General features: G+C 38.6%; 1 protein-coding gene across 2 annotated transcripts in view; it reads right to left on the minus strand.

The window, feature by feature from the left end:
• Positions 1 to 2848: 2848 nt before the first annotated feature.
• ebf2 (EBF transcription factor 2) overlaps positions 2849 to 18269 on the minus strand; it is a 28067-nt gene continuing 12646 nt past the window's right edge. For both annotated transcript variants that reach the window (XM_035526369.2, XM_035526368.2), the window contains exons 7-16: positions 10666 to 10747; positions 8856 to 8997; positions 8436 to 8566; positions 8017 to 8143; positions 7723 to 7811; positions 7566 to 7631; positions 6782 to 6959; positions 6019 to 6204; positions 5280 to 5447; positions 2849 to 5176 (exon numbers count right to left, since the gene is read on the minus strand). In XM_035526369.2, coding sequence (XP_035382262.1) covers positions 5145 to 5176; positions 5280 to 5447; positions 6019 to 6204; positions 6782 to 6959; positions 7566 to 7631; positions 7723 to 7811; positions 8017 to 8143; positions 8436 to 8566; positions 8856 to 8997; positions 10666 to 10747 — 1201 coding nt within the window. In that variant the 3' untranslated portion in view covers positions 2849 to 5144. The remainder of the gene's footprint in view (positions 5177 to 5279; positions 5448 to 6018; positions 6205 to 6781; positions 6960 to 7565; positions 7632 to 7722; positions 7812 to 8016; positions 8144 to 8435; positions 8567 to 8855; positions 8998 to 10665; positions 10748 to 18269) is intronic.

Raw genomic sequence — 18269 nt, forward strand, 5'->3', positions numbered from 1 at the left:
AAAACTGCTTGCGTATTTGTTTGTTTACATTTGATTTTAAATAATTTATTCATGTTAATGCAAATTTAAAGGAGTGCATTTATACTATTATCATCCAGTTCCTGAATAAGGTTACAACCATGGCCCATAATTCCATAGCCCTTAATTCTTCAAATATATGTTGGTGTTGAAACTTACATTGTTATTCTGTGCTGCATCATATGGAGTCTCACATGGAATAAATGGCTTTGAAATGTATATATTGTTGAGACTCAGATAAAAATAGAAAATTAAAAATCAAGATAGAATGTGCACATTAAGATCTTACATGAAAGTGTAAGTCTCTCTCACCCTCTCTCATTAGGTGTGTATGTGTGTGTGAGTGTGGTTGTAACATTTTTGTTTTGTTTTGGGAAATGTCCCATGAGACTACTCCTTGTCAGTTCCATCTGCCACCCCACTCTACTGACACCCGGGGGAGTGGGGAAGGGTGCATGGGGCTTCAGAAGCCATAATGGACTACAATAAAGGACTTAGTGATTGGACCAAAAGTGTGGCAAAGGAGCTTGAGCATACAAATAAATATATTGCCCTCAAGGCATTACACAGGCATGTTTGCCTCAGAAATTCAGTGCACTTCACCAGTGTATATAGTTAAATAGACACACACACACACACACACACACACACACACACACACACACACACACACACACACACACACACACACAAGTAAACTGGTCATATTAGCTGAGTAGCCACATAGCTAATTGAGGAAATTAACTCTACATATCCCTTGAGAAGAGGAAGGGTTTTTTTATTCATGATGTGTGTACTACAGTTTATTTGTATTGACAATGTGATAGCAAGGACATGCTTGGGCAAAGCAGTCACATTTCCTGTATGACAGGAATTGCACTAATAGGAGAGAAAGAAAAAAAATCTGAAGTACTGAATTGAAATCAGACAGTGTTAAAATGGCACTTCTGATCACTTTGCCAGATAAACATCAACAAAGTCAAGCCACAGAATCATTTAGAAAAGCAACATATGGCTGGTGCGCCTCTAGGCACAAGAATGTATTAGACTGATGAGTGCTGAGGCACTGGCAACAAAGCAGAATTTAACTTGTCAAATTAGTAGAAGGGGGAGGAGGGGTAGGTTGATAGAGTCAGACAGAGGGAGAGAGGTAGATGACAGAGAAGGAAGAAGAAAATTGAGGCTGAGGCAACAGCTTGGGATTTCATGGAAAGTGCCACTTGAAGGTGACAGAAGAAGTCATCGACACGTCTGTAACAGCTCCTACCTGTGTGAGTGCATTGCAAATTGTTCCAGTGCATTTACAGTGCATTTACAGTACATACTCAGAGACACAGTTCTGAGAACTCCCTTTATGGAATACAGTGTAGTCTGTAACTAATTGGAAAACAATGCACTTTTTGTTATTTTGCCTCTTGGTTTCAGCAAATTCCATTTAAAATGAAACAATGACTATGAGGTTAATGTTCAGACTGTTCAACAGTTTATTCAATGATACTGGCTTCTCTATAGGATGCATTATGTAGGAATTTCACTTATTTTATGCCTAGCCCTCTATTTCAGGGGACAATAAGCAAATGGACATTATGTAAATGGACAATTAGTAAATGGACAACTTGGTGGTCTGCGTGTTGTTGCATCATTAGATCATACATGGGAGAGCTAACAAAAGGGTTCGAGTTCATTCTGGATGTGGCCTTGGAGTCATATTCTCCCTCAACGAATAATGTCTCTCAACATTAAAATCAGAAGAAAACTGTCAGAGACTGAGCCAAAATATTTGGAGTATGAAAACTGATGGTTTGTCACATTGTTAAGAGGCAAGAATGCATTTATCTGCTTAGCAATAGCAAACAGCCTGATAGATAATGAAAGACTATAGTAATGGGTGGCTGAAGAACATATTCAGTCATTAAGAAAAACTTTAGCTGATCAATACCATGCAGGATGTAGGCACAGATGTGACAAAAACTTAAAGAAAAGAATATCAGCTTGATCTCAGAAGGTTTGATTTAACATGTCAACCACTGCTAAGACTCAGGAACACAAACCTGCACCAGAGCACCTCAGACCCCAGATGGAAAGAAAAGGGGAAATTACTTATGATCTAAATTGTATCATGTCATCTGTAAAAGATTTTTTGTGCATGTATGACTGCTGGTGGAACAGGCTCACCAGCACCAGGGTGAATTCTGAAGTGTATAGAAGCATCTTACATTCTTAGATCCAACCGGCTACCTTAGAATTCTCTGAATTATACTTCCACTGTGGAGTTCCTTAATAGCAAAAGGTGGAATATTCCTGACAGTCCAAGTCAGTCACTTGTACTGAACCCCATTGTGCATACATTTCACAAACTCACAAAACCCAAAGCAAAAACCCCATGAAGCAAACAGGACCTGAAAATAGCTGCATTACAGACCTTAGAAAACATAACCAATTAATATACCCAGCATCAACTTTAATTAGGATTATTTTAATTTCCTGTGTACTTATGGTTCCTTGAAATACCCTTAAAAAGTCCAAGAAAAAATAATGTGTAGTTATCCATACACTGCATAGTAGTTGCATTTTGAAAAAACAATCATTTCCAAAAACAAAACACTGGTTAACTAAATACATTTAAATATAGTAATTATCCCAAAATAGGAAAATGGGAATCATCTATGCAGTAACTGTTTTGTATATATCTAATATAATGACAAGCTATTCATTTTAGTCATTGTGTCCACCCCAAAAAATGATTTGCTCAGTTGACTCCTGAAAAAGCATGAATGTAAAGCTAGTGTGACATGTTGTGGACACAGAGCATGACGCAAGCATACTGAACACAAAGAGATTTTTAATGAAAAACCAAAGAAAGGAAACCAAACAGACTGGCAGGCTAGATACTTGAAGTGGAGTCAGCAGAATAACAGTCCAAATGAACATCATAAACAGCAGAGTAGAAGTTAACCATAGAGGCTCAAATGTGAAGCACTGGAGATGTGCATGTGTGACACTTAAATAGGGAGGTGAGATGAGGAACAGATGCAGGGAATCATTCATTAAACCAGTGAGCGTGAACGGATAAGTGATTGTGAGGTGCGATTGGTGGATCTGAGACTGGTTGATGAGCAGGGCGTGACAGGTATGCCCTTTGTCTTAGATCAAATCCTGTTGTCATTACTTTCCTTGAGAAATTAAATTTGCTTCATTCCCACTGGAAAATTACCTGAATAAATGTAACATATGAAAGTATCTTTTTTTATATTATTTACTTGGGATAAAAGTTTCATTATTTTTTATATTCCTTTGTGGAAAGTAATAGTTCCATCAATTCTGTCCTAAAATTTATTTGAACTCACAGATCATTCTTTCATGATTCTTTCATCAAGCTGGTGAAATATGAACTGCATTATAAAAGATCATCTATAAATAAAAAATCCAAAAGATCAACAGATGCAAAATACGATGAAAACTGCTTATTAACAAGGCACACATCCTATTTCAATTTTATCATGTCCTTTCCCCACAACTTGAAATAGTATCACCCCTTCCACTTAAATAGTGTTGGTAATAGTGTTGGTAATGCTGCATTGAATTTCTATATAGAGTTGCAGCTTCCCACAGAACTAAAGGGTAAAAAAACAAAACCTATTGTCTAGTTGTCATTTTATCTATATTTGCTTGTTTCATGTATGATTATCAAAAATTGTCAAGTACACAAATGAATGAAGTTCAGCAACAAATTAGAACGCTTTCTCAGAACTGAAAGGGAAAGTTAAATGACATGCATATCTATAATTTCCAGTGGAGCTAAAACAGTTTTATAGAGAAACAAATAAAAATGTGTTGACAATTTTATTTAGTCAATGATGATGTCTTGTAAATTGTCATTTTTTTAATTTGCATTTTCTGACGTTTCTAAGCATGGTGATCAGAAGTCTGTCATAAACAGATAATCATTCATAATTGAAGCCTAATCATGTTCTGCATAGTTCCAGGGGGCTGGAATAACACCTGAATCCTCAAAGCACACTAATGAATCTCTTAAAGATTCAGCTGGCATTATTTAATGTACATGGAATTTATGAGCTAGCCTTTCTTAACTAGAAGCTTTAGTCTGTAGCTTTATATACAATAGTAACTACTATATATAAGGCTCATAAAGGGTGGCACCTTTTATAACATCTTTCAAACACGATGTGATGTCTGTGCTCTTGAAAAAGTACCTTGGACCAGTACACAATGCTGCACTGTTTAAATTGTTTAAAAAAATACTACTTTTTTTTTTCTTCTAACAAAAAGAACTCCAGGTAATGCTTAGATTTAAAAATGGCACACTAACAACATTTGTTATAAAATTGTAACATAATAATAATGACAACATATTAAATGTTCATAACAATTACAAACAGGATCAAAAAGTTTTTTTTATATTATTACTTAAACTAAAAACAATAACTTATATAGCATTTTTCATTAAATAAGACAATATATGAGGTCATCAGTTCACAACCCTGGGAGGTACAAAGTAAAATTTCCCTTATTTTGGAGCTAAGAAATAAAATACAATTTTCCATGCCTATAAATGGAATGTTTCATTATAATCATTGTAAAATGTCTTTGTGAACAAGGTTTGGTCTCTGCAAAAACCTCAGAAAAGCTTTGAACAGTCCTCTCAGGGATTTGCTAGCACCCTGTTTTTTCAAGTGTGATGAGAATCCATTGAGCATATGACCCGGAGTTTGCTGATGCATAGAACAACAGCTTTGAATGACTGACGGACTGGTGAAGCCGCTCGGAGCTAAGAAGAATTTACAACAAAATGTGCTCTTTTGTGCCTACTTCTAAGAGGAAGCCTTTTTAGGTGAAATCACACTTCTGGCAACCTGACGGAAGCTTCTCAAATCTTTCTTTTCAACCACTTGTCACATTCACAAAACATTGTCTTCATCACTTGTCATCTCCAGTGGCACATCCCACTGCTGGCTATCATTTATAATTTAGATCATTCTGTCGCCACTTGTAGGAGCTTTGCATGGAATGTTGATAAGTATATGGTGCAAGTCATTAGGAGGTAGAGACATCACTAGTCTCAGAAGAACATCAGCTGGTTGTGAAGGTCTTGACTGGCAAGGGCTTTACATTGGTGGAACTACAAGACCTGTCATTGCTGGAAAGAGAGAAAGAAAGAATTATAATGGTATTAGAAATGGTATTATGCATGCACATATAAAATAGGGAGGACCTTCAGAAGAAAAAATTAAACATATCACCTCTGAAGCTGTTGCCTCCTGAGGTTGGACAGGCAGGTGAAGGTGAACCTTGGGGTCTCAGTACAGGAGCAAAAGCACTCTTCTGCTTGGCAGTAGAAGGAAAGGATGAGAAGGGCAGAAGAGAGGATGTGGAGCTGGATCCTGGTATAGTGGGACTAGATGGCATAACTGAAAAAGAAGTAGATGAGATAGTGTTAGAAACCATTAGAAATGAAGGTTGTTAGAAACCTAAAAAACATAAAAAGACCATTTAACGGAACATATAAGGAAGTCACCAGGAAAGAATGCACCAAAGGCTATTAAAAGTACACATGCCCTAATAATACAAAAATAAAATAAAGTTAGTTAGGGCCAGTTGATGCAAAAAGCCATGCTATCTGTTACCCGTTAACTTCAACTTGCTGTTAACTTTACAGATGCTCCTCTGATTACGATGGATCAGTTTACCATATTTCAACTTTACAATGCGTTCATTTTCCACATTATATAAATGAATCTTTCCAATTATTTGTACTGCTGCTTCACATATTATAAAACAGGCTTTGTGCTTTTGCCCAAATGTAGATTATGTGTTTTATCCAGGTTTAAGGTAGGCTATGACAGGCTAGGCTATGATATACAGTAACATATTTTAAAACTTCTCGGTTTGCAATACAGTTGACTTCTTTCTTGGAATGTAACCCCATCGTTTTAGCAATTTTGGGAAGGGTGTTCATTACATCAATGAAGGGCCACTCACTACCATAAGGAGAGCTGTTTGGAGAGGCACTGCTGAAGCCAGGGGACCCAGGAACACCCAGACTGCTCATGGGCACCGCCCCATACCCTCCACTCATCCCTCCTCCTGACCCGTAACTGGACTGCTGAGGTGTAGAAGCCGACGGGTAGCCCCGTGGAGATAAACTGGTGGAATTACGCATGTAGCCTTTGCAAGAAGATACAAAAAAATGGCATTATTAATTAATTAATTAATTAATTAATTAATTAATTAATTAAGTGTGCAATTACATAAAAGCTATGAGTAGCAAGAATGCTAATATAAAGTAGATATATAAAAATATTGTAAAACAACCTTCAGTATATAGCAAAAATAGAATTCTAAATGGATTATATTTTTAGTTTAAAAACATTTTATTATTGTAATTTGCATGTATTTATAACAGTGCAGATAAAGGAAATATGTTCCACAATAGATAAAATACACTATGCAACAAAGTGAATTATCATAATGTGCTGTTATGTCAGTTAGAAAAGTATCACAACATTGTTGACAACAACAGTGTCACCTGGCATAGGTGATTTGTTATTGAAGCCAAAATTTACAAAACCATCATTTTGACAGGTAACACCTGTTTTAAGTGTTTGTTTAGTTTTATATGAATTTACTAAAGTCTTATGCATCAGTCATATAAAATGTGACCCAATAGGTTTTAAAAAATGTTAAATGTAAAATGTAGAGTAGTCCATATTGCTAAAGCTGCTTGTTTGTGGACTCATGTCACCTTGGCCACTAGATTGTCCAGGTTCTCCGATGCTCACTCCCAGCTGGGAGGGGTAGGAGCTCAGCCCCATGACACTGCCATGCACTGGGGAGCTGGGCAGAGCTTGTAGCTGGCTGTGGGGCCGTGGTACACTGTACAGAGCCTCTGCAATGTCTGCTGCCCTTTTCAGCAGAATGTCCTACAGCCAGGAGAAAGAAAGAGAAAATTCAGTTACCCACGGCCTACTCTTACATGGTCAGCCAGAGTTAGGTGAGGCATGGGAAACTAGTCCTAGAGAACCACAGTACTGCACAAATCAGTGTTTTCTCTGTTGAAATGGTAATAAGCAGATGAAATGATAAGTTAACCTTGATCGGTTGTATTGGGAAAGTGAAATTCTGTATAGTTTGACATGCTTGGCTTGTCTAACTTGAAATTACCATACTTAGTACAGAAAGCTAGAACCTTTAGCCTGATTCTGTTATTATTATTATTATTATTATTATTATTATTATTATTATTATTATTATTATTATTATTATGTAATATACATGTAACTGTTCAAGTTCTCTAGAGGAAGGCTTGAAGAACCTTTCTGTAATGACAGCTAATTAGGCAGAAGCATTTATCTTCATACTGCAAGAGCACAATAAAAGCTCTTTTTGAAAATGTTCTTTTAGGGTACCCCATCACTAACCCCTGAAGAATCATTTGAGTTCATGACTACATTGAGATGGCTTTCCATTATGGTCTAAAGGGTCTCCATATAGGTCTAAGCCACTGAAGGTCATGACTGAGTGGTTACCTGATTACTGTGGGCATTTCCATAGACTGCCTCCACTAGGTCTGCTGCTCTCTTCAGTAACATCTCCTAAACAGACAGACATGGGTTGAAATCCACATGCATACGCCTATGCACATATGATTTAGAGGTTCTTTGAGTATATCAGAAGATTCCTGACCTTTGCCAGTTTATCAGGGTCTCCAGGATGTCTAGGAATGACCTTCTGAAGCCTTTGGAAGCCATAGTCTATTGTTGGCTCATTCAGTGCTGAGGACAAATTAAAAGTTCACACTGACACATGGTAACACATAGAAACAGATACACGTGGATAAACATAAATATTTTTCCATAAATAAATGGAAAGTGTAACAATTGTACTGCTCTATATAAAACCTTGATCAACTGAAAAGCAAAAGGTTCACTAATACAACTACTGCAGAGAATTTGTTCAACTTTGTGTTAAACCACCCACCTGTATAAATGAAACGTCCTGGTGCTCCCTTGCAGAACTGCTTTGATTTATAGGACAGTGTAACTTCCACAACCCCTGGAATGTGTCTTGGTGGTGTTTGAACTCGGATCGCATGGGGGGTTATTAACTGGTAAAAACAAAAGCTCATTTAAAAAAAAAAAAAAAAAAAACCTTTACCAGGCTTACCACCTTAATATATTTACAATAGAGTGGAGTGACAAATTTGAATTTATAAAAATAGCAACTGTACTAGTAATTAACTAAAAACATGGAAATTAAATGTATTATAATCATTGTCGATGAACCTTGGTAGAATACTGATGATATTTTCAGGTTGTCATAATAATCGCATTAGAGTCTATCACATTAAAGTATGAATGATGCTAATGATACTATGATAGTCTTGTTGTATTCCTAACCTCACTCCATACAACCATGCTCCCAAACACGACTTGCAAGCCATCGAAGAAGTTCTCGCCAATTATGATAACCATAGCTCCTCCTGTGGTCCAGCCTTCACTGGGACTGATGGCTTTGATACAAGGGGTTGCTGTTCATGTGGAAACATAGCGATGTAAATACATGTAAAATACATGTAATTTACATACACATGTAATGCATACCCCTTAACATAAAGTCATAAAGCTATTTTCACTGACTTGACATGAACTGCAGTCAAATGTATAGACAAAAATAAATAAGCCGGCATACATTTTTCAGTCCTGGGATCACAAGTAGTAAAGAATGTATTTGAGGGTCATGAGTTCATTGTGTCTTGGGATTCTATGTAATGTTTCTGGAGTCCATGTCTAAATGCCTAAAGCTCTTGCTGGTCTCACCATATTCCATGGTGTTCTCCAGTGTCTCGCCTGGTTCCAGTCTACGTGCTCGACGGCCATGCTTGGAGTTGTTGTGGACAAACATGTTATCGGATACAGCAAGGACATGTCCATCCACGCTGACAGTGCTTGAGAGAACCACCTGTGTGGGGCAAAAGGAACTGTGAGGACGGAACCTCTTTAGATGGTATGGCATAATTTCTTGGAAACATTTGGTGGTTCCATTCAAACAATGACATAATGTTGGTCACGAGTCATGGAAAATTGTCCATCCTCACCCCATCTCATTTAATTTTTTCTTGTGCAACTCTCCTTCCTTTTCTTTCTATGCTTATTCACTCTGGTCCCAATGGTCATTCTTGGTCCTATCCATCAAATATTGCTCTCATTGTCCTTCTTTTTGCCTCCCCATTATCTCTCTCTCTGTCTCTCTTTCTGTCTGTCTCTCTTTTGCTCTCTGTCTCTCTCTCTCTCTCTCTCTCTCTCTCTCTCTCTCTCTCTCTCTCTCTGTTTCTCACTCTCTGTCTCTCTCTTTTCTGTGGTTCATCAGCGGACAGTATGGAGGTCTCTTTGGTCCAGCCCATTCCTCAATGACATCAAGCATATGGAGTGAATCACTTCCAGCTCTTTGGTAATACACTGACTGATCATGCATTCTCACAACTATTTTTGCTTTTTAATTTTTTTTAACCACACCAGTGCCTATGAGTATGATTCATGCATGCGTAGAGGCAGCCTGGCTGTTCCTAGGATTACATTTGGCCTAAAGAATATGGATATTACTCTCATGTGTCTGTTGTGTGTGCATTTGTGAAAATACAGGATATATGGTGCAGTAGGTGTGACACAAGAGAGAGTGGGAGAGAAGAAAAACAAGTATTGAAACAAGTGGAGAATTATCACAAGCACATGGGATGAGAAAAGAGGAGAAAGATCAGTCTGGCTGCCCAAATGAGCCAAAGGTCAAAGTGAGAGTGTCTGAGGGATAAGGATTATAAGTGGGAGAAATGAGGTACAAGAAAGAGCAGATCATGATACTGCTCCAGATCAGGAGGACTGTTCCGGGGGGATACTGGGCTGTTGTCTGGTGCAGTTTGCTAGAGATAGGTGGCAACATAGAAGTCTGCTTCAGGTTCTCAGAATTAATAACTGTATATTCTCAACATAGGCCCAGCAGCAAGCTTCTGTGCACAGATGATTAGAGGTGTGGGACCCGCGTGGAAGTCATTTCTCAGCATGTGTCAGACGGAAAGAGTTAAAACAAACATGGGGAAAGAAGAGAAGAAGAGAGCAGGGGAGGGCAAGAGGAAGAGATGTCAGCTGGGGGGGGGGGCTCCAGCAGTGAAAGACGGGTGGGAGGAAGTGAGGCGGGAGGGTCCCCAGTGAGTACTTCCTGGGTCAAAGAATCTGACCTCCCCCATCTGGAGCCAATCACTCAAATCTTGACAACTTCCTGAAACATCTCGGCTGATTTCCTGTGATTTTTGTATCTTGCAGTCTGTTCTTGCCTCCCTCCGTTTTGCTTTTTCTTTCTTTTTATCAGATATGGTGCTTTTACATTCTCAGTGCACTCAAGTGCAAAATAAGGCTCTGTTTGTAGGGCTTCTGGATGAAGAAATACACGAAGGCATACTATAATAAGGACTGCATAAAAAAGATTCTCAACTTTAAAGGTCTTGACTACATTTAAATTTTAATTTACATTTAGAGTTTTGATAATAGGTTTTTAATATTTTGTGCTGTAGAATGTATCTAATGTACAGCAACTGAATGTAACTTTCATAGACAAACTCTTAGTTGTGTTTTATACCTGGAACCTTCTCATGTCTCTTGGGTTCCCTGCTGTCTTCAGACAATTTTGGTTACACTTGAGGAAAAACTTCAAGAAAAATCTGTAGGGAACAGAAGGCAAAGGCAGACTTTAATACATATGTTTTTAAGAAGATGTTAATAAAAAGTTTCATAAAAAGCTTGTCAGTGGGCCATTCTGAGACATTGTCTGTAAACTAATCACAAAGAATATTTATAATCATGATGAGAAAAAGGAAATTTGAAAATGCAAAATTTGATGGTGATATCTACCAAAAGTCCAACACTAAAATGTGACTGAACTAGATATTTTTTAAAAAATGGACTCAAAACAGCAATGCAAGCCCAAGGGACATCAGTATCCCACAATGCAGTGCCTGAAACTCCCATGGGGTAAGTCTGTGAGTCAGTGGCAGACAGTGCAAAGAGAGGGAGGCATGTATATCTACAGCATATTATATTCATTTTGAAACATTTTATAATGACTGTGTATGACAGTGTGTTCTTAGATGTGAATTTGTGTGTGTGTGTGTGTGTGTGTGTGTGTGTGTGTGTGTGTGTATATGTGTGCATGCTTCACTGAGGTAGACAAAGGTGTCACTAGGGGGATATATGGGATGGAAGCGAGTGATAGGGAGAAAGCAGGTAGATGAAGAAAAAACGGGAAGTGGGGGAGAAGAGACTTTAAATCCCAGGAGTGTATCGTCCAGCAATATGGGACCGCTGCTATGGCAACCCAGTTCTGCCGCAATCCCAAAGTCCCCAATGTAAAAGAAGGAGGGACAGAAGACTGAGAACTGAGAAGTAATATACCAGCAATGACAGAGAGAGGGGGAATGAGGGAGAAATATATTTGAATAATTTAAAAATGTAAACATCTAAACTCTTTTAATCTCTCTCTGTATATGACATTTTGTAACACTTTATGCTAAAACATACAACAGAGGCGAAGATTGTGTAAGACCCAAATACTAACGAAATGTAACAAGCTGGATGTACTAGAATGGTAAAGAAAAATACCTGCTAAAATGTCTTTTGGTAGTTTACAGTGCCCTACTCTTTCAGTCATATTTTTCTCCTGAAAGACATCTAAAACCTAGCTAAAAACTAAAGCTAAACACTAAGGCTAGGAACTAAAGCTAAACCTAAAGCGAAACACTAAGGCTAAACACTAAAGCTCAACCCTAAAACTTCCCATGCCTATGATTTTGAGCTATTAGGGCAAAACACAATTAATATTGTTGTATTGCTGTTGGCAGAGTGATTATGATTTATCCTTTTGAGCTAAAACCTGCTCTTCCCCTCTCTCTCTCTCTCTCTCTCTCTCTCTCTCTCTCTCTCTCTCTCTCTCTCTCTTTATCTCTCTTTCTCTCTCTCTCTCTCTCGCTCTCACTCACTGTCACACACACACACACACACACACACACACACACACACACACAAACACAGAAAGAGATATATACAGACACACATTCAAAATGTACATGAAGCTGATTTATCATTAGTGGTAGTGAAATGATTTCTTTATGATTTCTTTATGAGTCCCCACAGGAACGTTTGTAGTGGTGTACAATGCAAGCAGAAGTTTCTCAGTCTGAAATTGCAAAAACATTTGTTAACTAACAGAAAGTACATATTGGGGACATGCACATTACATTTAGTCATTTTTGATCTTGTACCATTTTTTTCAGGTTACATTACAGTTTCAAAATTTGCCATAACTAATTGGCAGATTATCTATCAACACTCCTAATTACTGGGATTCACAGCATGAGAGTATTTTAACAATTGAGTGAGGAGAAAAACTAATTAAGTAATTGCATCCAGGACCCTGTTACCACATCAAGAACTTTGGGTTTATGCAGAGATTAAACAAACTGTGGGGACTATGTACTCAGCACCTTTGACTGGCTGGCTTTGTGTCTTCCAAGGAAATATCACTGTTTCAGTGCAGACAAACATTATTTTCTATTATTTTATCCTTCTGCACCTTATCACCTTATTTCTAGGTACCTTTCCACCAACATCAGTCTAACCTCTCATAACTCTTTCTCTCTCTTAGTCTCTGTCTCTCTCTCTCTCTCTCTCTCTCTTAGTCTCTGTCTCTCTCTCTCTCTCTCTTAGTCTCTGTCTCTCTCTCTCTTTCTCTCTCTCTCTCTCTCTCTCTCTCTCTCTCTCTCTCTCTCTCTCTCTCTCTCTCTCTCTCTCTCTCTCTCTCTCTCTCTCTCTCTCTCTCGTCCTCTTTCAACCTTTCCAGAAAGTTGGTATGAATATTCGGTCTATTAGATGAACATCCATCCTGGGCACCTCATGCTTCTCCTTTCAGCTGCGTCCACTCGGTCAACTTTTCACCCCATACAGAGTCAGCAGTGAACAGCTGCGAACAGCCAAAATTAAAGCACTTTGGTCGTGCACACATTAGCATGCATTAGTCACTTCCCCCTCCCTGCCCACTTAGCATGCAAATCTATCAGCCTTAGCGCCTTGCACCTTCTGCCACGCAGCCATTCGCTGCATTATAATTAGACCCAGCTTGCATAATTAATTAGGACTCCAGGACACCCCCTTATTACTACACAACACCCCTTACCCAATCTCAACTGTGCTGTGGGGGGAAAGTTTAATATCAACAGTGTTTGTTTTGCATTGTTGTGATACTTAGAATTAACAGTGGGGGGTAGTAATGGTGAAAATCTGACGGTTGTTTGAAAGTAAGTGTAATCCAGTAAACAGAGATTACTTGTTAATTAGGGTTTGAGGTATTCTCAAAGAATTTAATGAAAACAAAAAGTAGATTTAAATAGTTCCACTTTAAGTACTCCTCAGCCCATGACTGTATAAAATAATTCCTCAACTAGTTCTTTATATTTCCAACAATGTCTTCATAATACTGATGGAACCACTATACCATTAATACTAAAAATCAGATCAGGAGGTTATAACTGAGTCTTTGTAAATTTACATTTTGAATAAAAGCACAGAGTTGCAGAACAGAAAGCCCCATTCTGAGCTGCAGATGTCACTGGGTGTATTAATCTATAATGTCAGGCAACGGTTGAGTCTTTTTGCACCTCTAGGAGTGCTTGTTAGGGGACAAAAGGTGGGGTTGAGTCTTAATCCAGGGGATCAGTTTCACCGAGTGTCAGAGGGAGTCCCTGGGCAAGGCTCTGAATGGGCTTTGTCTGCATCTGCTTCACTTCTCAAGAGTAAACATGAGTCTCTCAGCATGGTGCTGCCTGCTAAGAGTGACAACTTGCTTAACCTAACCTAAATTTTAAAAAAGGCCAAGAATAGTGCACCAGTAACTACACTGCCCATGGTGCAAAAGGACATTCTGTAAAAGGGATCAAATGCCAGCTATATTCCACACGGCCCATAGCCAGGAGTCCAGGAGAATGTAACTGGCCGCATGCCCATTTAGGCAGTAATATAATGACCTCCTTGGGGTAGTGTGTGGAATCGAGTGATTAGCGCTGTCCACCGCGTATGATAAGGCACCCAGAAAAATGGCTTGGCTGATCATTTAAGGCATTTTACCGGGTTTGGAGGAAGTGCATGCAACCTTCTCTTTCCCAGGCTGTTTGATGGCTAGATCAATTTAGTTTTATGCCCTTTTTGCAAAATGGGGAATATCTCTGTAATAAGATATTATCTTTATCTGTAGCTTCAGATAAATGACTTTTCATAAACATACTCAAGCCATACGATAAATCTTTATATTGATGTCAGTATATTTTAGCCTTTATGTTTCATATTATATTAAATATTATAAACAAAAAATATACTGTTACGTGTAATATTTTCCCATGTGTGGGTGAAATCTTTTAGTAGAGATATCTTTTATTAACAAAAAAAGTACAGCTAATACAAGCAAGTACAAATGTATTTTTAAAGAGATATGTTTAATGTGGTGGAGGCCTCTTGTAAGACAGCATTCTAATACCGATACGCATTTTAACAGAACAGCTAAGTGCGATCAGTCTATCAATCCAAAAGGTGTTAAAGCATATCCAGAAGGTAAGATTAAAAATTATATTTAAAAAAATAACAGATGATTAAAACAGATATTGAAAAAAATAGATATTGTTATGGTTTTGAACTATAAGTATGTGTCTGAACTATAAAGAATTATTATTGAAGAAGCCACAAACTTAGTCTGTCACAGGACAGTATGTGAAAAACAGGAAAAAAGAAAGGGAGAGCCGGAAAGAGACATAGAAAGTGTTGGTATTTTAGATTCAGGATCATCACTCATCAGAATCCCCCTCGTCCACCTCAACCCCCACCCTAGAAAAACAAAAGTGTCATGACATGGAAGGAAAGGAAAATTAGGAAACCAGATGTGTGACATTAAAACATATTGTCATGCTAAAAGATTCCCAGCAAGTCTGATACACTGGGAACTGTAAGTCACCCATGCACACATAAGTGAACCTGAATGCATGATTAGATCTTAATCAGAATCTGTAAGAGGCAATAGCATAACGTATTATAAAACTGTAGCCACTCACTGCTTGACAGATGGAATGATAGCGTGTACATCAGCTGTGTACCCACTTCATAAATGTCAGAGCTACTACATTAATCAAAACCAACAGCTATCTTCCAAAGACTACAGCTTAATACTTAGCATCCCATCATTTATACAGTAAATATAAATAACTTTTTTCATTGCAAAAAACTATGAATAACAATCAAATATTTAGAATTACGTATTTGAGTTTAAATACATATTAGGTACTGTATATAGTAAAGGTCTGTGTCTATGTTTTAAGGATGAGTGCATGAGATCGCAATGACTGTATGTCTGTTTGTCCCCAGACAGGGATGAACCTGTAGGTGAGTTTGTGCATACTCTAGAAGGCTTTGGGGAGCAAAGGTGTGAGGGATGTGTGTGGTGAGGAGGGGGGGCAGTCATAAATATCCTGTGCTCCCAGAGTCCCCTGGCAGACTGGGGCTAGACTGGTCATGGGGGTTAACACCCTGCACAGCTGACCTCTGACCTCACTAACAGGGCGCGCAGAGCACGGCAGCTAAAGCGATACCCCCGTTGCCACATACCACACGAGGACCTTTCACACCCAGCTCCAAGAGCCATAGAAAAGAAAACACCACAACCAGTCCTTTTTCCAGGCCTCTCACCTTTCCACGTTAGGGCCCGTCTGTTAAGGCTGTGTAACAAACCCAAATGAAAGTTTCTTTGGCCAAACAAACACAGTGACAGACACACTATTTCTGCGTTAACCTGGTTTAGTAATTTGTCCTACCTAACTACCTCATTCGGTAGCATGTGTAGATGAAAAGAAGAAAGAAATCATGTTTAAGAAGTCTTTTGGAGCGCTCATTCCTATTCCAACACATTTACAAATTATGACAGACAAATTATAACACTTTCATTTTCACTTTTATGAATGAGATCAACCTTATCTGCCTGCTATCTATCATTAATGGAGTTGTCATTAAAATAATAGAAGCACTGGATTTTTGGAATGAAGTTGAAGTATCATGGGGTGTTATAGCTATCTGCCCATGCTACTTTTCATTTCATAAGAATTCATACTTTGCAAAGGCTGAGGTAGTGCAACTTAAAATGACAGTTAGCTATCAGAGCATCATGCAGGGTTGTTGATGTGGTTCACTAAGGTGGTCTAAGAAGGATCAGTCAAGCTTGTCTTCATATCATGTCACCAAGGGAAACAGATTACACAGTAAAACCACAGCTGTGGTATTTTAGTAGCATTTTATAGTAATATCAAAAAGGAAGGTATAAGAGAAGCAAACACCTCAAATGCAGTAAATTTGGAATTTCAGAGAAATGTGCATCTAAATCTTTAAGCGTTATTGCTTTGGAGATGACAGGTTACCTTTAATGAAATGATAGCATAGCATGTCTTCATGTTTTAAGTTACAACTCTAACATTTTGCTATGAAATTACTCTCAGCATACTCTGTCCCTGGTGTATGTTGAGCCTGCCCTTTAAAGTTTTGATTTACAGATGTAATTCATGTGTGTGTACAACTACCTCACTCCTTTAGATATATGAATAGAACATATCCTTTACATGTACATAATGTAAACATTTTTAGACAATTATCTTTGGACATGCACCAGAAGTATTAATAATGTGCTATAACAACACAATAAAATAGGTTCACAGTAATCCAGGTAATTAACCTGCTCATATGAGGTTGGTTCTACTGTTATCTATCAGTATGCTGTGCCAATACTCTGTTACTTGATATGTTTCATATGAAAAAAAAAATCCAGGGTTACTCACACCTTACCACGACTACATTCATAGTTGTTTTATATAAGTACCCTGGAATAAAATCAACATCAAGAGAACAACACTTAAGAGAAAGGACTGAAACATATGCATCACAGCCATCAAGATGCATGTATGAATACCACTTCAGCTCTGTAGGGGAACAAAGAGTGGACTATCTGTGAGAATCAGTGAACGGCAGGCAGGAGAAATGAGAGAAGAGATGTCTGCTTAATTAGCCAGTAATGATAGGATCTGACAAACAACATCTGCTTCCAGATAGAGAAGGGGGGAGAGAGGGAATTGAGAGAGAGAGAGAGAGAGAGAGAGAGAGAGAGAGAGAGAGAGAGAGAGAGAGAGAGAGAGAGACAGGGCGAGAGAGAGAGAGAGAGAGAGAGAGACTCAAGGATGCCAGTAGTTGCTAAACTGACAGTGTCAAACCCTGAATTGCTTGATGGAAGGTATGTGAGAAAAAGAGGGCAGAGAAGAAGAGTTTGAGGGAGGAATAGAAGACTCTCTATACCAACCTGGAAATTGACAAGACACACAGATGAAAGACAAAACAGTGCAAGTTAAAGAATAAAAGGATTAACAGACAAAGAGACAGATGGAGGAAGAGAAGTTGGAAGGCTAGTTACAAGGAACAGAGAGAACTGAGGGAATGTGTGAAGATATGGGGTATGGACTCATTCAGAGTCCATTTAGGGCACTGTAATTTACTGTCCATGGCTAATCCATAGCAAATGTTGGGAGACGCAAAGAGGAGTGAAGAAAGGAAGAGAGGTAGTGGAGGATAAAGGAGATGGAGGGAGAAAAGCATAGAGACTGGCAGAGATCACCACAGGCCTGCTGAGAAGCTGTCAGCAGGCCCATCAACCCTGCCCTCCTTCCTGACAGATTCATCACACACACACACACACACACACACACACCCACACCCACAGGCAGACACACAAGCACACACACTGGTTTTGCCTAATAGTTTGATCTCACACCAGGGATTCTTGAATGTGCTGAGCAGTGTTACGATATGACATGAGTCAAACTACAGTGCAGCATGACTCAGGAATACATAGAGCAGGAGGACAGAGAGGATAAAAGAGCTTATCAGTGGACTGATTACATCTTCTCTTGGACAAGCTCTCTAAATTGCCTTAAAGCAGACACACAAACAAACAAACCAGTGGGGCCAGGCTAGCACCAGGGAGCACCCTTAAATCATTAGTGAAATTTAAGACATCCACACAAACACACATATACAAGCACACACCCAACCCCAAGAACACACAAACTTAGCTAATACTAGCAGCTCCAATTTCTAAACTGGATTCAACACTCT

Source organism: Electrophorus electricus, chromosome 1, assembly GCF_041902795.1.
Source record: "Electrophorus electricus isolate QZ-2024a chromosome 1, ASM4190279v1, whole genome shotgun sequence".
In the NCBI taxonomy this organism is placed as follows: domain Eukaryota; kingdom Metazoa; phylum Chordata; class Actinopteri; order Gymnotiformes; family Gymnotidae; genus Electrophorus; species Electrophorus electricus.